Here is a 23,457-nt window from a genome sequence, read left to right as displayed (position 1 = left end):
TGCCCCTGCCCCCCTTTTGAATATAAATATTGTATTTTTTTGTATGTACACAATAAAGGTGTAAATAAACAAAACAATGTGTATGGCCTCATGAGGATGTTGATCTTTAGATAACTAATGTTCTATGTTCTACACATCCAAAATGTTAGCTGCCGGGTGCATGTACACTGGAATTCCCTCTGTCCAGTCAAGTATAATGTTAGGTTTTCATTAACTTTATTCGATGTACCGAGCTGCTATGTTTGTCCATTTGTAACAATCAGAACCATAACATTTTATGTCTGAGTTATATTAAAGAACTAAAATAAATAATATCTTTCAGCCTGTGATTAATGATATTATTATGGTTTTCTCTCATCTGGCGATGACCAGTGATCACTACGATGCCTTAATTAATGATATTGTCCTTTGAAGTTAATTATCAAACTGATTAATTTAATGACACTTGCAATTCAAAATAATATTTCCATCAGTCATGTTCACCTTATATGTAGGCCTATACTGTGCTTTTTTGTTGTTTGTTTAATAAAATACATACATTGACAGTGCGTGCACAGATAGACACTAGGGGGTGCTAGAGCACCACCTGCCCGTGCCCTCTGGACAGCAATGTGCCCTTTTGTACAGTGTACAGTATGTGGACCATGGTGACATTGATCAATTCTTGATAAAAAAAAAAGCTTCTAATATATTATTTATGCCCAAAAATCTATAAATCTCACAATATTAACTAAGGCAACCGGCCGGTTCCACGCGCTGCACAAGGTGGCCTTTTTTCACTTGAGCACCTGTCCCTCTAAATGTCTGTGCACGCCACTGTACATTGATTATACTTGCATATTCTCTTTATTAACGTTTTTCTTTTTTTAAAGAAATTGCTATACTGCTCTGCCAACAGCAGCAGTTAACAGGATCCCATAGTCCGGATGCGTGGGTGCAAAAAGAGCAGATCTACAAGCTAAATAACAACGTGTCACAAAAAAGGGGGTCATGTTGAAAAGTGTGCGTGCGTGCGTGTGTGCGTGCGTGCGTGCTTGCGTGTGTGTGTGTTATAAAATATTGAACCTATGAAAAGTATCAGATTTGAAATTGAATCACATTCATTTGAAATTATTTAAAATCAGAATTTAAAGATGCGACTCAGTCTGGACCCCAGGGGTCCTTGGTGGAGGGGGACCCTCTTTATCCATATTTATACATCTTATTTTTTTATCTTGAATGAATTACACTTATTTATTATTATTATTATTAGTTTTTAACAAAATGTTTTAGAAGGGGGTCCGCGGCCAAATATAGATTTATTTGGGGTCCTTGACATGCAAATGTTTGAGAACCACTGCATTAAGGGACAAATATAATAACATCGTAATCATAATCAGCATAAATCGTACATGCGATTTAGTTATGTGATTTATCATAATTCTTTATTTAAACATATAATGAACAGATTTGTGAACAGAAGTTTATTGTCATATCATTAGCATTTGGATACATTCTTGTCCAACTCTGCGTGTAATATAGTAAACAAAATATGAGCATAGTGAGTGATTAGAATTTAAAAAATACAAGCAACTGCAAGCAACTGGACACACACACACACACACACACACACACACACACACACACACAAACAGTGTTGCTGCAGGACACAGGGTGCTACTCCTCTCTCTGACACATCCTCACTGAGGAGTCAGACCACCCAACCCAGAACCATGCATAGAGGGCTTCAGTGAGTTTGGACTGGAAGGTGTACAGGTGTTCCAGAGTGTCAGAGGACACTGTGTAGAAGGACACAGTGCCAGCAGGCCAGTCAACATACACTGCTACTCTACCGGAGTCAGAGGAGGGGCTGACAGGGAGGTCGGGTTTCTTCTGATTGCGCCACACAGTGTAAGTTTACATCTCAGACTCCAGGACTTGCCATTATATCCAAACTGACTCTCATCACCCTGTCTGTTGATGCCTCGGTATGTCACTGCTAACTCAACCCCTCCACTCCACTCTACCTCCCAGTAACGGCGTCCAGTCAGAATCTCGCTACACATCACCTGTCCATAGTCTTTAAATCTGTCTTGGTGATCAGGATACTTCTGATCCTTTTCCACACGTGTCACCTTCCTGTTGTTCTCAAACAGAGAAATCTTTGTGTGTGCTGTGTTTGGATCCAGTGTGAGTTCACACACATCTGAGGAGAGATCAAGGCAGTAAACATATTAAAACATCATTCACTGATTATTATTCGCTGACACACGCACGCACACAATTATTTTTCTTTTTGATTAGTATTTGTTTACATGATTTTGCATATTATTGTATATTTGTCTGTCACTAAATGTTTAAATGAATTGCTTTTACCATTGTATTTCTATTAAAATGTACTCTTCTGTGTTTGTTTTTTGCAAACTGTTAATAAAGTATTAATTCAAAATGGGGACAAACTGAATCATAATGAATATGTTTTTCTTTGGGTACGTCAAAAAATATTTGAAAACTGCAAAAAAGGGTATTTATTATAGTATATGCAATGCAAAGTGTCTGTGACACAAGAGTGCAGTCTAGCCATCACCAACCAAGTATATTATATAATCAATTGTTGTGTGTCATGATTCACCGGGAGCCTGGGTGGCTTGGTTCCAGTCCTAAAGTCATTTATAAATATTTTCGGAAATCTCAAATTGAACTGCACAATTAAGGACAATAAAAGCTAGCTCGCCTCTTTGCGGATCCTTCACAATGCCAGCACCATCCTGTTGAATACAGTTAATATGTTATTTAATTTCAACAACATCCACAGTATGTACAGAATGAGCTATATGGTACAGCAACATTATGTCCACAGTATGTAATTATGCATGCATGGGCACATGTGACACTCACACTCACTCATGCTCCTGACCTAGGGGTTTGTCAGCATCATTATACTGTAGCTGATGATTGGTAGTCGTAATATAAACAAAAAATGCTTTTGCTTTGTAAACAAAAGTTGCACAAGGAAGATATGACAAATATCTTACAAAGACTATTACTAAAATATGGAAAGAAATGCCTGACTCTGACCTATATAACAATTTGGGAAAATATCCTATTTATAAGCTCACGACATGTCGCAATGTGACACCTTGTGAGCCCTTAGATAGGATATTTTCACAACTTGATGAATTCATATGGATCAATGGAAATTAAGGATTATACAGGACTCAGGCCCAACTTTCACCTGAGCCTCGATGCGACCTTTCCATCCATGGTAGCCATGTACGTGACCGCACTGGAGGTAGGCCCAGGACTGCTTGTCGTCCAGCATTTCCGTGCGGCGCAGGCTGGGGAAGGGCCGCCCGGCATAAAGCTCCCAGCGCACGTCCTCCGTGGTGGGCAAGCGCACCAGGCCCTCGGCCGTGCGCCACAGCAGGGTCATACCACACAGGTCTATCAGCGAGCCGTCCATCAGTTCCTGAAAGTGTGCACTGTCCACCTGGACGGAAACATAAGATCTGGTTGATGTTTTTGTTGACAAGAATGCGAGTGTATATATAACACAGTAGTGTGTTCAGGGGCGTTGTAATCTCGTTAGTGTGATCTCTCCCAGGACCACCGGGGATCAATAACTGGCTCGTGGCTCAGACCTCACCTTCTTCCCCCGTTTCTGAGGCGAGGAGGTCTCCCGGAGGGCAAAGACGTTGCCGCACACCGAGATCTCACTCCACAGGTTGGAGTCCTTAGTGAAGTTACGGGGCGGGTGCATCACCAACACGCCGTTGGTGGACAGTCCGTCCATCTGTCCATCACGTGTCTTCCATTTAACTGCATTCTCCTGCGAGGGGAAGAAGGCAGTGGTGAAAGAATCCTCTGATTTTTTACTTAAGTAAAAGCAACAATACCACAAAAATCTATAGCCTATGTTACAACTTACAAGTAAAAGTCTTGTATTCAAATTTTAACATGAGTGAAAGTAAAAAAGTATCGCCATCAAAATACGTGCACTTATAGTAGCACCAAACTTTTTCAAAAGTAGCAGATCTAAAGCTGACAACAAGACTTGCAACGCACTGTGATGATCGCCCAGGTTATATTATTATATATATATTCTATTTTGAATGCATTTGTTCATAATGAATGAATAAATTAGTCAAACGAGTTGTGAAACTGCACAGTCACACAACATTTATTCTGACATTTCATAACCTACACCCAGGAAGATGTTCTTGGAGGAGTCAAAGCCGGCGGCGTAGATGCGCGCGGCATGGGGTGGGCTCCTCTGGCAGATGATGTGGCAGGCATAGCGTGAGATGGTGTTCAGAACTGACTGGCTGTCGGGCCCTGTGTCCGTCACCGCCACAAAGTCAATGGGACCGTTCGCGCACCGCCCGATCTGTTATAGACAAACACACAAGGGGTTGCACATTCCGTGTTGTTTAAATACACTGCATTAACCACATTCACCCTAGTGTCCTTATTTATGGAATGTCAGTAAGTAAACATAAAAAAGTAAAGATAAACTTCTAAAATAGCAGATCTGCTTACAAGCTCTGTGAGCTGTGTGCCTCGCTGTATAGTGCAAAGCATATGCATAACGCTGATAACGGATCCTACAGACCTGAAACATGTCCGTGTTCCTGTCAGGAGCGTATTCCACCACGTCCGTGGAGACTTGGGAGAAAGTGTAGGATATGCTGTGCTTGTTCTTGATGCTGATCGCCTATGGAACACAGAGAAGTTCACTGTTAGAAACATCAAATAGTCAAAACGTTAAATAGTACTCAACCACAAGTGGAATTAAGTTGCTCTGTAAAATGTGTATGTTAATTGAGGTACAATTCATCAAATCACAACATCACTACACGTTGTGAGCTTGTAGATAGTTATGCTATTTTCAATATATTTGAAATAGGTCTCCAGTGGTTAATGTACAGTAGTAGTGCAGTGGATTGTAGACAGTGACGGAAAGTAACTACATATTTACTCAAGTATAGTAGCACTGCTTTGTGATCTTCAAACCTAGTCCTATGTTGCACTGATAAGAGCAACGGTCACTGAAGTATGGCCATTTGAAGTGTTAAATACTGCTATAACACTGCTGCCAATCAGCTATTGCACTATTGTTTTTTACACTGTGGTATTGTTACTTTTACTTAAGTCCCAATTCCACCAGTGATTGTACCTTAGCTGTCTGTGGGTTGCAGCCCATGTGCACAGTGCTTGGTTTCACACCGTTGGCCTTGGGTCTCTGGCACAAACTGAATTGACATTTCCTCCTGGTCTCGGCCCCACTGGGCTGGAAGCCATTATACCTGTGAAGAGAAGATGAAGAAAAGTGTTGGGCGCGCTGGGATTAATAAAGCGAGATATCAGATCTTGGAACAGCGTGTATGCATGGCCGGTGTCATAATATGGAGATTGGTTCAGATCTTGGAACAGCGTGTATGCCGGTGTCATAATATGGAGATTGATGGCGAAGAGTCGCAGGATCAACTTGGCCGGGCAGATAATATGATATACATATTTGGCCTGCGACTGAGAGGCTATGTCTGTCAACATTAATTTCCACAAGTCCCCCTTTGTTTATTTTCACTGACAACGCTTCTTCTTTGAAATGATTTGACCAAATAACTAACTGATCTACAAGCTTTAGGCAGAATCACAGAGAGACAGTGACCAGAGGCTACAGTCTGTCTCATCTGTCTCATATGTAACATTTTTGTAAACCAGAGCTGGCAGTCAACACCAGCAGAGTTATCTGTTGTTTTAAATGGGTTTTTTTTGTGGCTTTCGCCTTTATTTTATATATTTGATGGAGGGACAGACAGTAGGCTGACAGGAAATGGGGAGAGAGATGGGGGGAAAGACATGCAGTAAAGGCCGTCGGGATCGGGAGTCCAACCCGCGGCACACTGCCAGACTGGATTACCAGCCAAGGTGCCTGGACCACTGAGCCATGGCCCAGGCCTTATCTGTTGTTTTAATACCCATCATGGTGCTTGGTAAACCAAACAAGTTAATTCGGAACACTGCCTTCCCCTTGAACAAGCTATCTATCTCTTCTCTATACACTACACAATTCACACTCAAACTACAATATTGTCATTGTCAGGAGGAAAGGAATGTTTCAGTACATGTAAAAATCACACCTGTGTGAACTGAGTGGTGTAAGGTCTTATATAGCCTGTCTGATGTAATGAAATCATATCTGACGTAATGAAATCACACCCGGGTGAACAGGGTGAACATAGCAACCATGCTCATTTTTTCTGCACTAACAAAGCCAGTTGTAGGAGTGGTTTACACCACTCAAAAAAAACATAGTTATGATTACGTCACAAGTTCTTGACACTTTTCATTGGTTAAGTAGTTGTAAAACCAGCAGACAAAACGTAACCACTTTCACATTCAAACATTGCAATACAAAATAGCGGGACAAAAAGTAAGGAAGAGGCCCAATTTCTTCCCAATATGGCTGCTGTTCATAGAGCCTATTCAATGAATGTTTCATACCCCAGGACAATGAGCTCCCCATATTTCACTGTGCCTGCTTCGATGGAGGCCGTTGAGGAGTTGTTTTCTTGGCAATGTGCCATTGGTGCTTGCTTCAGAGGGTGGGCGGTGCAGGGCTCTCAGCTATAGCGAAACACTCTGTCGACTGCTTTAAAGTCTAGTGGTTGTTGCTGTCCTTTATGCCCCACTTAACCTGCACATAAGAGAACAAATAAAATAAACATGTGAGGTTTCATAACACCACAAACACACAAAAACAGTTAACTTAAATAACAAAAGGAGAAGCACAAGCCCTTATTTACTTGATTAGTAGTCAATCCAAAAACAGTGGGGTGGAAGAAACCGACAGATTCTCAAAGTAGATTTTGCAGTAGTGATGACGGTCAAGTCCTCAAGCCTCAATGTATGAACTGAGGTTCTTGATGTGCTATTATACTGTGCTGCTGTTCAATCATTACCATACACAGTTATTTGATAGGCCTATACAGCCTGATCAACCAACTTTTCAGCTGATTCAATCATGTACATTTCTCTGACAGTTATCAGTTGATCGAAGGGCTCTCTCTCTCTCTCTCTCTCTCTCTCTCTCTCTCTCTCTCAAATCAAAGGGATTTCATTGGCATGAGAAAACATATGTTGCTTATAGAAAACTATCTTCTTACAAACCCATACAAATTGTACATTTGCTGAAGATAAAGTTAAAAAGTTATACATCCAACGTAGGAACTTTTGAAATAAATGGAATCAACAATGTTTTGCATCCACGTCACTTTGTATAGAAACCTGACTATTAAATAGTACATTTTTCATGTGTTACTCAGTTTGCACAGTGGACAGTGAAGAAATACACACACTGATTACAGTGGTGTAAAGTAAGTATATGTACTCAAGTACTGTACTTAAGTAAAATTTTTAGGTATTTTTACTTTACTTGAGTATTTCCAATTTTCAATACTTTTTATTTTTACTCAATTTGTTGTTCAGTGAAGTGTGGCTCAGTTTCTACCTCATTCTATATGCAGTGGGTGCAGCACCAGTCTTTATTTTTTATTTTTATATATAACTTTGTTTATTGGTTTTTTCACAGAAGCATTATTGAAATACTGGAGTTGGAAAATAATGGTGGCATTAACAGCTTCTCTTAATAAACCCCACAAGTATAACGTACAAGAATAAAGACATTGAATTTTCACCCCAAAGAAAAAAGACAACAGAAAACAGACAAACAAACCTTAAATACAGGATCAATAAAAGTTGAAAAATAAAAGGCAGACAAAAACAGACAAAACAGTACACAACATCCTATAAACAATCATAAGTACACGATACATCCATAATCCGCATTACATCACAGCAATCCAATCAAAGTATAGGCTACTTTTAAATCAAAAGTCCAGCAGACCTCACACATCCTCAAGCAGAGACGGATTCAAATTCTGAATGAATTGAAAGAATGGACCCCATATCCTCCCAAACTTATCGGAAGAACCATTTAAGGAGTGTCTAATCTTCTCCAGTTTTACACAGTACAAGGTGTCCCTAATCCAGTGAGTGTGAGAAGGGGAAGTGGGCGATTTCCAGTTGATCAAGATTTTGATCAAGATTTTGATCAACTGACCTTTAAATTATAGGAAAAAACAAGTTGAAATCTATCTCCAACTGGTATCTTTGATCAAAATGGACAAATATTTCTACATGGATATGGACCTATACGGACAAAGAAATCGGGAGTAAAAAAATCCACATGAAAAAATGAAGGTTTTATGAGCCAATGAAAATTGCAGTTTTATGAAAATTCTTCTTCTGACCCTAATACATATACCTACATACCTGTCCTAAAGCCATGGATCTTGTTTAAGATATGTGCCTTGACTCATGCCGAACACATATGTCACTTTGACCAGTTGAAATGTTGAAATCCCAAAAATACACTCATGGCATAATTGTGCTGTTTTCAGCAAAATATAAATAAATGGGCAATATATTGTACCTAGAAAATATTAAAAAACATACAGTAAGGGGCCCCCGCTGCATGGCCTGGTGGTCCGGGTGCATACCACATGTAGGTTCTTGCCTGACAGCGTGTTGCGTGTTCGAGTCCCGTTCATGACCTTTACTCTCCCCTTCTCTCCCTCCCACTGTCTCTTTTCACTAGTAACTATCAATGAAGGCAAAAGGCCAAAAACAAATCTTTAAAAAAAAAATACAGTAAATCAGCGTTTATCCGAATGTTCGTTAATCCATTCAATGCAACAGAGGTCATTTAAAAACATATTGCATGTTGTTAATCATTTATGTGTCATAACTCATAACAAATGTGCTGAGGTGACCAAATCTTCCTGTAATATTTGATTACTTCACCTTTTCTGATTCTCCCTCTAGTAATCTTTGGAGCAAAAACATGTAATTCCAGTGCAATGCAGAAAACATACTTATAATAAAATATAAAATGCATATGAAAAGTAAGGATAGTCTGTATAGCTGAAGCTAGCTAATTTACATACTGTAGTGTAGACGGCCAAGAGATACTATCTGTTACAATGTGTATGTAAAATCAATCAATCAATCAGCATAAAGCTTTTGTCATTCAGTGCAACAAAGGTTTCATGACAATAGCTTTGTTTTATGTTGTTTGTACTACTTTACAACATTTAAGTAAAGTTTTTTTTATATATACAGTATATAAAATCAACAACTTGTGCGTTGTAATGGCAATATGTGTTAATCAAAATAAAATGTAATTTCTCAGAGATAATAAACATTCTGACAGTCTAAGCATTGATACAACCTTGTGATTGTTAAGAAAGGGCGTCATTTTATTTTATTTATATTTTTTATTTTTTTATTTGTATTTTTATTGAGGCTCTGAGATTTCACAACTGTTCAATCACAATTCAATGTATATAGAACCACACATTTTTCTTTTTTCAACATAGGAAAACAACAAGAATCACAATACGGACATTACAATGCACAGACAAAAAACAAACAAACACAAAAAAAAAAGACAAAACGAGTACACCACAGTCTTGACATGATTACATTACAGGTCACCAGAGTCTTTGTTATTCACTACCGTTCAATAAGGTACATTGAAGCACAGTCTAGAAGGGTCCACTGTATCTAAGACTGGTTCCCATACCTTTGTGAACCCTTCCATGCAGAGCCGGACTTACCGTTGGGCTAGGGTGGGCTGAATTATAAAATTGTAAAGTGAAATCCAATTCAAGTGAAATGTGTGTATTGTTATTGTATTTAGTTGTATTATGGTTAAACCATTGAGAGCTTCTGCCTGCCTGCCTCTCTTTTTAGGGGCCTGGGTACCCCAAAATGAAAACAAAATAGCCCAAATTTTTTTCGGCCTCGCGGCTTACGCCGCTCGGCCAAATCGCGGGACGCGCGGCTTCGCCGCGCGCCCCAAGGGGGGCCCTCAAATTTGCTCCAGCCCGGGGGCCCTCAGCAAGGTAAATCCGGCTCTGCTTCCATGTTATCACGGAGGAGATAAGTCAGTTTCTCCAGAGGAACCACAGTCATTACCTCCTTGTACCAATCATCCAGTGTAGGAACGTCTCTATGAATCCAAAGCTTGAGTATAGTCTTCCTCGCTATGTATAAGAGTATTCCAACCAATTTGGCGTTGTGTCTGGTCCTTGCACTCGATACCTTAGCTGCTAGTACACACTGGAGAGGTGACAAGTTCAAATTATATCCAAGCAAGGTGTCCAGCTCATTCTTCACCTCATTCCAAAACACCTGTATCTTAGTACATTTCCAAAGCATATGTGCATATGTACCAACTTCTGTGTCACATTTATTACAGTTAGGAGAGCTGAGACCAAATTTTATTTTATTTATAAACGCTTAACGTTACACTGAATGTCATTTTATGGCATACTTTTACAAATATGATGAAATATGATGAATGACACAAATAATTGTTTTCTATCTTTATTCCATGTAACAGTTGAGCTGATCAGCTTTACGACCACATATGAGACGTAAAAATGACTCTAAAAGATTATAAAATAAGGTTTGAAATTGCCTCTTTCTGTAGCATGTTGTTCACAAGACTTGTATAATGCCACTTCCTGTTGGTTAGGGTTAGGCACTAAAGGGCCAGTTCATTCGTTTTATGAAGGGAAGAATGACTTGTGTAACAGGGTTGTGTGCGACGGAGCTATATATACCAAGTCCTTTCAGGACTGCTTGGTCCTTTAATAATAATAATAATAATAATAATAATAATTGTAACACCTGTAGCTGACTAAAGTATTGTTAACCTGCGTATAAGAACGTGTGCCACACAAAAATGTCTAGTATAAATATATATCGGTGTGCAAGTAAAGTACTCGGTGGTGTGCCCGCCCACCAGTAGCACCGACAACACCAAACTAGTTGTGGGCTACCTTCCAAGGTCTTTGACATGTATGTTGTCTAAAGCCCCAACCACACCTATGGGTCGGCATGCAACTCCTTGCAACCAAACAGTGGTGAGTAGACGTACGTTATGTAGACCCATGTTGTGTCACCATGCGTCACCATGTGCCGGCATGCAACACGACATATCACACCACTGGGACGAACGCTAAAACCACTTTGTTGCCTCTGGGCTTAATAACATTGTGGCTTCCATGTTGCTCTCTGACGTCATGTGAACAGTGCATGACGTCATTACTGTCATGCTGTACGTTCTATGACATCACTGCTACAGTATTTCATCAGTCATCTCCATATTTGGGCAAAGTTTAGCCCAAATAGGCCTTCACTGATATCCAATATAGAATTGTAAGTTGTCAAACGTAAAAGGAAAGAAATAAATTAGAATATGGCATTATGTGAATCTTAGACAGATCTTCTCAACCTGTGTGATTGCAAGCAGTCCGAACAATTGGTAAAACAATGCAAATGGTATGCACCCCGGTCCCTCACTATGAGCACATAGCAATGAGTGCACTATGAGCATTTAAAAATAAAATAAATACTATTTTCTTGGTCTCTGTCTAAGATGTCTCATGCAGTGAGCAAGTATTTTTTTGTCAGTCTTCCTTTACGTTTTTTGAGAACACTGCATCTGCAGTCAACCCTGAACAAAAGACAAAGAAGGGCGCAACCGTTAATGTAACCATTAACGTAACGTAAATTGTATGTAATCCATAACATTTGTGTGAAATAAAAGAAAAAAACATGGTACATCTCTTTGTGATGCAGAAAAATATGAACTTATAGTATAGCCTACTACCTTAATTGGTTCCATTGAGCCCAGCCTGAACAACATTGATCGTTCGACCATTAAAATATACATGCTCTGAAAAAGGCCCACCATGGTCAGTCAGAACACTTGACTATGTTGTGTCTATGATGTACTGTATGTATGACAGCATAATGTGGCTAGCTTATAGCAGAATTGCCATGGAAACTGCATAACGGACATGCTGATAATGTCACGCCACATCATAAGTTAAATATATGATGATCAAGTTGTTAACTAACCCAGCCAGCTAGTGTTGTACTATAAAAATGTACTATATTTAATAGGGTTTCTATACAAAGTGACGTGGATGCAAAACATTGTTGATGCCATTTATTTCAAAGGTTCCTACGTTGGATATATAACTTTTTAACTTTATAGCTTTTTATATCTTCAGCAAATGTACAATTTGTATGGGTTTGTAAGAAGATAGTTTTCTATAAGCAACATATGTTTTCTCATGCCAATCAAATCCCTTTGATTTGAGAGAGAGAGAGAGAGAGAGAGAGAGAGAGAGAGAGAGAGAGAGAGAGAGAGAGAGAGAGAGAGAGAGAGAGAGAGAGAGAGAGCCCTTCGATCAACTGATAGTCAGAGAAATGTACATGATTAAATCAGCTGAAAAGTTGGTTGATCAGGCTGTATAGGCTTATCAAATAACTGTGTATGGTAATGATTGAACAGCAGCACAGTATAATAGCACATCAAGACCCTCAGTTCATACATTGAGGCTTGAGGACTTGACCGTCATCACTACTGCAAAACCTACTTATTACACAATAACTAACCGCTGGTTCTCTGTTAGCATCTTATTTGATTCCAACACCACAACCCCCCAAAAAATATATTATAAATAAAAATAAACAAAGGATCCAAGATGTCATCTGCGCCTTACGACTACTCCTATATCTTTAAATTCGTCGTCGTCGGTGACATGGGAGTGGGGAAGTCGTCTTTGATGCGTCGATTCACGGAGGGGAAGTTCACGGTGGACTACCCTAACACCATCGGGGTGGAGCACGGCACCAGGGTGGTGACGGTGAGCGGTCAGAACGTCAAGCTCCAGATCTGGGACACGGCGGGGCACGAACGCTTCCGGGCCGTCACACGGAGCTACTACCGAGGAGCTGCTGGCGCGCTCATCGTCTACGACATCGCCAGGAGGAGTACCTACAACCGAGTCGGAGCCTGGTTGGCGGACGCCAGGGAGCTGACCGACCCCGACACCGTCATCCTTCTGATCGGCAACAAGGCGGACCTGGAGGACCGGAGAGATGTGACCTACGAGGAGGCCAGGCGCTTCGCCGAGGAGAATGGCCTGGTGTTTGCGGAGGCCAGCGCCAAGACCAACGAGAACGTCCAGGATCTGTTTGTGGAAGCGGCTAGGAGGATCTATCAGAGCGTTCAGGAAGGAAGCCCCGACCTGAATGCTGCCGAGTCTGGTATTCAACATAAACAATCTGCCCCACAGGGGGCCGCAATAACCTTCAGTAGGGACACACACACACTTAGAGACAGGTGCAGCTGCTAGCATAGCAGTGTTACATTCTTCTACTACCTGTTTTCACTAACGGAAACTAAATAAAAACTAAGCTACTGCATGATGACGAAGCCCAAGACTATATTGCCAATAAAAATTAGAGTAAAATGTTAGGGAGGGACTATAGTGGAGAAGTGATCCAGTACTACATTTTATCACTCGGGTCACGGGTGCTCTGAAAATAGCCGATCTACAACAACCACTGGGAGGAGACCCCGGGGCAGACCAAGGCACAGTTGGAGGAAACACATGGACTCACTGGCCTATTGGAACGTCTCGGGATCCCAAAGGAGGAAGTCACTAATGTTGCTCTGGAGAGGGAAGTCTGGAGCACTCTGGTGGAGCTGTTGCCCCTGCGACCCGACTACGGATAAGCGGTTGAAGATGGATGGATGGATGGACAGACAATGAGTGTACAAATGGAACCAAATGGACCAATCATCATGTGTACACTACAGTACACTTTTCAGAGTTAAATAAACTGCAGAATAGGGGGGGGGGGACTGCTAATGTTGAAAATGCAAAGTAAGACTTTTGGGGACAAAATATGCAATTACTAGGGACGAGGGAAAAAAAGTAATAAGTAAAGTAATACTGTAAGTAACTAGTTACTTTTGGCAGGGAGTAATAAGTAGTGTAACTATATTACTTTTTTTAAGTAGTAATAAATTACTGTTTAAGAGTAACTTTAACAACACTGCTCATGACTCAGAAGTACAACTCAACTGTTGTACTTACAGGTACTAGCCACTAGATGCCAGTACCGTCCAATGATGGTGCCATCTCGTTTCCTCTGTGCACTTACAGTATGTTGGTTGCCAAATATGTAATTTAACAGTTACATCTACTCCTGCATAAACAGTAAAGTAAAGAATCTATTTCCTTCAACGTTTAATATCCTTTGGTGCTAGTAGCCGGATTATTATTTTGTTTTTCACTTCTTCTGTTATTATGTGTGTTCCCTATGTAGTACCACCTGGTATGGATGTTTGTCTGCAACAACTGAACATTGTTCAAAGATTGTTGGACAACACCTTCAGAGACTATAAGTTAGCATCCTATGGTTAGTAAGGAATATCACCTCTAATACTTGCCATGTTTTGTATGGAGAGTATAGGTTGCTGCCTTCAGGAAGGAGATATGGTGTTCCAGCAGGTCAGACTGAAGAGGTCTTTTGTCCATCAGTCGACTTTGAGGCTTAATCAGGATTTTGGCCAGGACTAGACTACACCTGTGGACATTTGCTCTTGCCTTTATGCTAGGCTATGTAATTGTATTTTCTTTTCTGTTTCGTGTGTCAAATGTGTGTAAGGTGTATGTGTTGCATACAAGGCTGCATGGGTCGCAAGACAAATTTCAATGCAAACTGACAATAAAGTACTATCTCATATTCACAGTGTGAGGTGTTGTAGATCTGCTAATTTTGGCTAATGTTCTCCTCAGAATAGGAATGCGAGGGTTCAAGTGGTTAATGTAACAAATATATTCCGAGGATCCCCTCACGGACCCCACAGTTGAAGACTCCTGCTTTAAATTATTGTTGGTCGATCATTTTCTAAAGTTTCTAAAGTTTATTCTTTAGGCTACTTTTTTTTACATTTTGAAGCGGGTCCTTTAAGCCAGGGGTTCTCAACCTTTTTGGCTCGGACCACCAAAATGAATATAATTTAAAACAAACAAACAAATTAAATTATAATAATTAAGAAGTGATCTTTGATGATATATTTGCTATTTTCACTAGTTTGGGTAGCCTATCTCTTTTAGTTCTCTACCTGAAAAGTATGGGAACCATTGCTCTGCTTTAAAAGGAACCCTGGCTAATAAGACAAATATGCCATAAAACATACATAGCCTACTTGCCCTCTACAACTAAAATAAAAAAATAAAAACACCTTAAACATTTTATTTCTTTCATAAATAGATTATCTTTCACTCAATAGGAACTGCTCCTGTCGCAAGTTGATGATGTCATCCAGCGATATGGAATATATGGAATGCTAATAAAAAGTATTTAAAATGTTGCTTTGATGCTCATATTAACCTTAGTTAAGTTATTTATTATTAGCACATTCATTCCATACATGCCATAGGGCTAGACCACACATGGACATATGACATAATCAACTTGCGACAGAAAGAAATAACATATTTAAGGGTTTTTTATGTTTATTATTTTAGTTGTAGAGGGCAAGTATAATGTTTTAAGACATATTTGTCTTATTAGCCGCAGGGTTCCTTTTAACCCATCAAGACGATTCTACAAAATGCCTTCTAAATCAGTAGTTCTCACACCTTTTTTTTAAATAATACCTTCATACCTCCTTGACAGTACAGCATGGCAAGTCATGCATGCGGGAGAGCAATATGCAAGTATTCTATTATATTCTAATATACTGCAATATGCAAGTATTCCATGCATGGTCAAACGATTTGAATTCAATCATCACTTTATTGAGACAATTCACCCACAGATCACTATGATGACCACCCTGTCTTCATGTGTTTCTAAGAGGATTAAGATCAATCTGGATGCCAGAAATAGGTCCACACCACATCCTCCCACTCTTATCTGTATCAGCCGTCCCCTTGAATTCCTGCAACCACCTCAAGATAGACAGCAATTCAACTCCTCTCATGTTGTTTTGACAACACATTTTTATATAGTTTTAGTCATAGTCTTTTGATTAAACATTAATTTAGTTTTAGTCATATTTTAGTCGACTATAAATCTAGCCTACTGTTGATTTTGGTCGACAAAAGTGTATATTTGTAGTTGTGCCCAAATATATTTTGGTACAAATCTGTATATATTACAAATTAGTATAGGCCTAATTTGGTATGTAGGCCTAATGGTATATATTTATTGGCTTGGGTTTAGTCATTATAGATTAGTTTGTATTTTGTTTTATATTTAAGTTTTCGTCAGTGAAAAGGGGTATAGTTTTAGATGACCAAATCAACACTGCGATAATACGTATTCATTGACTTACCGTGTTGTGTTGGTGTTGCATTATTTGCATAACAAGAAGAGACACGATCGAGGATGTTCTTTCTGAACCCTGCAAACCCCTCCCTCCCCTGACCAGGGCCGTCTTGTGGGGTCTCAGGGGAGGGCGATGCCATGCCACCCCCTAGTGTTCACATTGAACTTTTATTAAAATGTTCCCCAACTCTGAACATTTGTTGGCTTTTGCAGATTAATCTGATTCAAGATCAACACTGCCTGTCCATCTGTGTGTGTGTGTGTGTGTGTGTGTATAAGCCTACGCCCGGGATTCAAACTCGGGTCTGTCATAGAAATTTAGACTGCAAACATATAATAATACCCCTTTATTGCACTCTGATGTTATCTTATCTGTGACACCCCTGTGGTGCTGGTTGGTTACTTTGTTACTGTCCCAAAATTCCTTTGGGCTATGTTGGGGGATGTCTCTTGTGGGAGTGGAGACTATAAAGGCTGTGGCCTTATGTTTACTCAGAGAGTCAGACTGGGGTCTTCCGATGCATTGAATTGGTCATGTAAGTTCCTGACTCCTTACTCGAGTAAAATCCTAATACTTCCAAACTATGAATCCTTGTGTTGCCTCATTATTATGTCTTCCTGAGCATGTGTCCCACAGATTGCCATAACATTTTGGAGGTTCCACCGAGATGGTGTGCTAAATGCTGGACTTGGCGGTCGTCGGCTTGGTGAGTAAGTTCATTCTTTCGGGCTGGGCCGACGACGTGCGCAAGTACGTATATGGGTGTCTGTTTGGATGTTCAGAAAATGAGGTATTGCTTTTATTCGGGGTTTTAAGGTATTAGTGATGAAATTTGGTTGTGATCACGATAGGCATTTTTTGATGGCCTATTTAAAAGAGGGAAACGAAAGTTTTGCCTTTCATGTGCATGCCATGAGAGACGGAGGAACAGTGTTTGGTTGGTTGAATGACTCAAGATGGTTAGACAAGGAGGTCTGACAAATGGTACCAGTGTACATTTGGAAAAAAGAATAGTCTATTCAATAAATCACTCATTACGTTGCCTGCTGTCTAAAAAGGGGGACTTGATCCTGCCTGGGGTATCCTGTTGTTTTATGAAGCAACAAAAAATTGGCTAGCCAGAGTGTGTGTGTGTGTGTGTGTATTGTCTACTGAGAAGGGAGGTTGATCCTCGCCTTATACTAGGGTACCTTTGCTAACAGAAGCATAAAACAATTGTGAAGCGCTATGTATGGATATATCATTTGAAAATGAATGTGAATGGTCTGTCATGAAAACTGATTGAGTGTTGAATGGAGTGGTCTGCTGTATGTGAGTGTGTGAGAGACAGAAAAGGAGTGTGAGAGGAAATTGTGAAAAAGGGATGTTAAATAGTTAACAGCCTAGAATGAAAATGAAGATATGAGAATTGATATAGAGATATATTAAGGTAAAGTAATACGTTTTAAATCATATGATGTCATATGATTCTCGAGACGAGAAAATGGAAATAGTTCCAAATAGGGATAAAAATAAGGAAGTGAATACAGTATGTGTATGGAGTACATATGTCTCAATGTATACTGTTTGAAAGCGTGAGTGTACACATGTGTATGAGTGAAAATGCTCAAACTTGTGAAGAACATTTTTAGGGCCTGGAGAAGATATTTAGGTGCATTATGTACAGTTTCTGTGTCGAAATGTGGGCTAGAGTAGTCAAGGTGAAAATGGTAGTCAAAATAGTTTTAGTCTATTACCTCACTCAGTTATTCTGAGTGTGGGGCTAATAGTAGCCTTGATGAAAGAGTAGCATCGATGACTGGTTTACTAGTTATCACTTCATTTTGATCAAGTGACTGTCTAATATAGACTTATTTATCCTTAACATGGCATGGTAGCTAGCCCCTGAGGGCTGTACGGTTCCCTTCAAGGGGAGTTGTCGTGAAATTTAAAATGTAGAAAGAATTTAATCTAAATTCCCCAGGCAGGCCATGCCCTGATTGATATTAAAAGTTAGTTTAAGTGTTTAAAATGAAGTGGCTCTTTAGTTCCTAGAGAAGTGAGCCTTGCTAAGCCATGCACCATACAGTATAGGAGGCTATCGCCTGTTTTCTGTAATATACGCAGCTTGATGTATAAGTATGCCCCTGGATATTCATGTTGTAAATCGCTCTGAATTAAGAGCGTCTGCTCAATAGTAAATTGGACAGTGTGACAGTTAGTGGAGTGAGATTGAGATAAAGATTACTTGAGACTGAAAGAAAGTTTTTTTAAAATGACAGATCTACTGCGTGCGCGCAAACCTAGTTATTATAAGCATGTTGTTTAAAATATAGTCTGATTAGTAGTGAGAAGGTAGGAATAGTGTTGATTAAAGAGCCCTAAGCTAGCTAAAACCAGCTGTGTTTGTTAAACTATTCTTAACCCTTGGTTATCAGTTTAGCCGGGGGGTGGGTCAAGCTGTTTTGTGAGATAATTACCCCCCTGTTGTAATGAGTTTTATTACAGGCAGGAGAGGAGAAAAGTGAACCACAGCATGTGGCAGGATTTAAGAAAGAAAAGACAGGAAAGCCCATTCGGCTTGAGATAGATAGACATTGACCAAGCCATTAGTAAATTGTAAATTAGGTATTTGGTTTTTAATAAGGGAACATCTGTAAGTATGTGTTCCCTAATGAGAATGTAAAGGGTTACTTCCCAAGATAGTTACGTTTTGTAACTGTCATTTGTAAAGGTCTACAGATTATCAGCTCCAAGCAACCATTTGTTGAGTTTGCACCCCTGTGGTTTATTGAAGGAGATTGACTTGGCTAAGCCCACGGCCAACACCTAGAAGGCAAAAGTTAGTTTTGTGGTATCTGAGCCAGAGACCTGATCATGTACTGTACTGTATGTCTTAAAGTGCATGACAAGTGCACAAAAAAGATATCTGCCTGATACAAGTGATTGCATTTATCGAGGATAACATGTTAGCCTTTAAGAACCTTCTTTAGGCCTAACACAGGCTAACAAGCAGTCACTGTTTGGCAAATAGGAATAGTGTGACGATGTTCGATTTGGTGACATCTTTTGCGAGGATCTGAGAACCCGGTTTGTGTTTGGGTTGTAATCTACAGTATGTCTTAAAGTGTAATATACAGATTTGTAATTTTAGGCCTATGACTTAAAGTATATACAGATTTGTAATTTTGAAAGTCCAAATAAGGCATAAAATTAAATGAGTATGCCCACATGCTGATAGCTTGTGACGGTGATTGATTTGATGACATTATTTGAAGGACAGGAACCCAAAAGTTAAATATGGAATAGAATATAGCAGCTATAATTGCAAACTTTAGTGTACAGTGGATTGCAATATTATGCAAAAATAAATGTACGGGCCAATGTACGGCTGTCGACAACACCTCATCCTGTTCCGTTGGAAAGAGGGTACCACATGGACGGGTCCAAACTACTGGTTTTGTTTTTTCCAGTATGAGGGGGCAACTCTGTGTCAGGGTTGAGAAGAGAACGAACTGAACATTGGACATTGGTCACTAGCATTGGACATTGATGCACTGACATTGCAAACAGTGATGGGGGATCACTGGACAATGATACGATCGGAATCTGAAGGAAACAAAGATTCTTGAATCGGAATCCCGACATGAAGGAGTACGCGTTGGTGACAACTGAATGCGAAAAAAGCTGTGCTATTTTTGTGGCTCTGCAGTATGGTGGAGGGGTGAGGTGAAGCTGACAGGTGTACATTGGGATCGAATGATAGTGAGTAGCTACAGAGTTGCATTTGTTCCACTTATGGCTGCTATAAAACAAAAATAGGTTGTATTTACTAAAATATAGTAGTGATAAATACTGTGATCTCACTGACAACTGGCAAACTCTTAAAAGCAGAGTTTGACTTTTTGTGTCCCATGCAGGCCGTAAAATTATCTTATCAGTAAACAAAGGGATTTCCAGCTGTTTCAGGGCACTTATCTAAGTTCCTGTGACATGGTCAATAAAACCCCCTTCTGGGAATAGACGTTTAAGTGCTGCCAAGAGGCTTCATTCGGCTAAAATTCAGACCAAGGTATAGTGAAAGTACAAGTTAATTTAGTTAATTAGTGGTGCCGGAGTTATGAGTAGTTTTAGCAAAAAGGTCTATTGATTACATGGCTGTTATTGATGTATTGGCTGTATGAGTTAAATTTAAGACATACTGTACTGATGTAACCTGTTTACATGATCAGATTGTGATCAAGCTTTAGGAGTAGCCTATTGTCAAGGAATTTGGGTTGACCTGGTTGAACCTTGCAAGAAGCCTCAGGGCAGCTGTGTTTCTTATCTCTATGATGGTAGGCCAGCTGTGTTTTGATTAGCCTGGGGAGGGTGATGCTATGTTGAGAATGTAAAGGCATACTATGATCAGCTGCACAGGGTCAGATACTACAATACTAATACATTGGTGGAGTTCAATAGTAGGCCTATAGTACTAGATAAGTGAGATAGATCATTGAATCACTTCAGCATGTGTGTGCAGTAATTACGCTCACTCAAATAAGGACAGTTAAGATAGAATAATTCTTAAAGAATGTCCTGTAGTCATGAAGGTCGTGATCAAGGTAAAATCTTAGAAGTTGAAACGGTGTAAAATCAGTCAATCTCTACATTATATTGTTTAGAGAATTACTTAGGATGCAAGTACAGTATACTGCAGGCATAGTTTTGTTAAATAACAATTGATTTGAGTAGTATTTGTAATGATGCATGACGGTTTGGTTGACGCTACATTGTACTATACTCTTGTCTTCAAGACCGGTGAATTTGAATTGATAAATTGAATGTGTGTCACAGATGAGATGAGATGAGATTCAACGGATTGTCAGTGTACAGTACAAGCAAAGTACAGCGGAAAGTATTTTCGCATCTCACCAATAGTGCGAACATATCAGTAGAAGGATACATTAATAAGTAGGCTACAGTAGTAAGAGCAGGTATGAGCTGAATAAGGATTTGGGCAGGAAGAGAAGAACCCATTGACAAAATAGGTCATATTGTGATCTATTTTTTGGACACCCCAAGGTGGAGTATCATATGAGAAATAGAAGTATATGGTGTATATGAAATAGGACAAGGTATGTGTTTCACTGTAAACATTATTCATATACGTGTGATAAAAGGGGTTTGTTTCGAGGGACGCCTTGAAACAAACAAAAGTATGTAAGAGTGTACTAAAATTGTTATGTTTCCTGTATGAATATTCTGATCCAAGTTTTCTTAGGTTCATGGTGGAGCGATCCAGATTTGCATGGTGTTACTAACGAAATTGACTAATCCCTGACGGAAATTGAAATTGTGCATGTGTGCATGTGCGCCGAATATCTTGCTGTGTTTGCAGAAGTCATTGGATTTGGAAGTCAAAATCTGTGAGTATTACGTGGGTAAGTTATGCAACAACTTGATGTTTCCTGGTGGAATAATTGAGCATAGGAGGATGTTCTAAATCATGTTCTGTTGCAGTTATGCGATTAGTTCTGAACAACGGTATTGTTTGATGATGCCATACTAAAGAGACATATAAGAATGTGTTCAGAGATAAGATATCTACGCAATAGATAGTTGCACAAACACACATATGCTTACTGAGAGTTAGAGTTGTACGTTAGAGCTGAGCATAGCTGCCTGGTTGAGTCAGAAAGGGCATTGAGAAGTGGTGGACTAGCAGTAAATGAAATTCGATAATACACGTTATTGCTGCTGTAACTACGTAGTATTGAGTCCACCATCAACATTCAAATTAGTAGTAATGTGACTGTATCTGAGCTGGAGATGACATAGCGAAGGAAATGTGATCCAGGTAGAGTAGGGCTTTTCAATGGTGTTGTAGTTTTTCTTTCAGCTCCATAATAATGAGAAGAGTCGTGTTGGAATAACATGACGAATGATGAAGTGGATCTGATGACATGGCTAAGTATCGTTTGGGGATGATATGGAATATGTATTAATGAGAAGTTGTCAACTAAGTCAACTAACTAAGGTCCACTTAGATGCGGAGTCGGGTTGAATGAATGATAGTATGTATAGACTGGTTTATGAATGAATAGTTAATTTTGGTACTTACATTTCCGTGTTTAAGAGACAGTTGTGTTACATGATCAAGCCAAAGCTTATTATGCCTATCCATGTTGAGATAACACAAGGTAATAATGTGCCAGCTGATTGTTGTGGACAGAAGATAAGTACGATTGATTAATGCAGGTTAGGTTCCAGACCCAACTTCACCTACCCATAATATAATTGACGAAATAGGCCAGGAGTTTACTGTGACTGCTCCTGCAGGCTGGGGGCTGTGCGGGCATGCCCACGGAGCAGGACCCGTGATTTATATACGGTCAGGGGCCATCTCGAATGAATGCCCGGCTCCGGTTAGGTGTGGTTAATGACATATTACTCGCATTGGTTTTCTTTCTCTTTCAGAAATGAGTGGTTAGTCTGCTGTCCGCGACGTGTCCACGCTGATGTCCCTACACGGGGGGATCAAGTGCGGTTAGCACTCTGGACTCTGTATCCTGCGATCATGTGCTCGGGAGCCGTTTCTGAATGATGTTGCATCATCACCTGTGCGGTGACAATTTCTGGTCTTTTGGAAGGCTGTGACGTGTGCAGTTCTGTCAAATGGCCGATCTGCAAGCTCACGACATGTCTGGAGCTTGTGGAAGTAATGCACGTTGGTGCTTTGAGCTCTGTGAAAGAGCTACTTCCGGTTTGGATTGCTCTGTGCGGTGTGGACCACATGGCACCTGCAGTACACTGTCTGTGATGTGTGCAAAGTGGACAGTTCTGAACGGACATTTTCTGGTGCTGAGATGTTTTTTGGTCTGAGGGCTACAACGTTTTGCTGTATGTTTAATTTGGCTTTGCCTTGTTTTGTTTGTTTTGTTTGAAACTATTGTACCACTGTGTATCGTAGGCCTTGTGTGCGGTCGCTCTATGATGAGGGCCATGTAGGAATTTTCCCTGTTTGTCTAACCCATTGGGTTCCAGGTTTTTTGCCTACATCTGCGATGTACTGATAAGTGGTGTTTAGGGGTTTTTAAATGTTTAAAAGTGGGGTAATGTCATAGAAATTTAGACTGCAAACATATAATAATACCCCTTTATTGCACTCTGATGTTATCTTATCTGTGACACCCCTGTGGTGCTGGTTGGTTACTTTGTTACTGTCCCAAAATTCCTTTGGG

General features: G+C 39.9%; 2 protein-coding genes across 2 annotated transcripts; one reads left to right on the top strand and one right to left on the bottom strand.

The window, feature by feature from the left end:
• Positions 1 to 1,656: 1,656 nt before the first annotated feature.
• Positions 1,657 to 6,569, bottom strand: LOC306919688 (E3 ubiquitin-protein ligase pellino homolog 1-like; the record flags this gene model as incomplete). The annotated part of the gene is made up of 7 exons (XM_079496242.1): positions 1,657 to 1,872; positions 3,215 to 3,469; positions 3,626 to 3,808; positions 4,184 to 4,366; positions 4,592 to 4,693; positions 5,156 to 5,285; positions 6,487 to 6,569. 7 exons carry the CDS (start codon positions 6,567 to 6,569, stop codon positions 1,657 to 1,659), a joined length of 1,152 nt encoding a protein of 383 aa, XP_079352368.1.
• A 6,039-nt stretch (positions 6,570 to 12,608) lies between these two features.
• Positions 12,609 to 13,262, top strand: LOC306919687 (ras-related protein Rab-14-like; the record flags this gene model as incomplete). The annotated part of the gene is made up of 1 exon (XM_079496241.1): positions 12,609 to 13,262. One exon carries the CDS (start codon positions 12,609 to 12,611, stop codon positions 13,260 to 13,262), a length of 654 nt encoding a protein of 217 aa, XP_079352367.1.
• Between the last annotated feature and the right edge of the window lie 10,195 nt (positions 13,263 to 23,457).

Source organism: Electrona antarctica, assembly GCF_951216825.1.
Source record: "Electrona antarctica genome assembly, chromosome: 3".
NCBI classification, from domain to species: domain Eukaryota; kingdom Metazoa; phylum Chordata; class Actinopteri; order Myctophiformes; family Myctophidae; genus Electrona; species Electrona antarctica.
The sequence above is the reverse complement of the archived record's forward strand: the minus strand, read 5'-3'. Positions and strand labels throughout refer to the sequence as shown.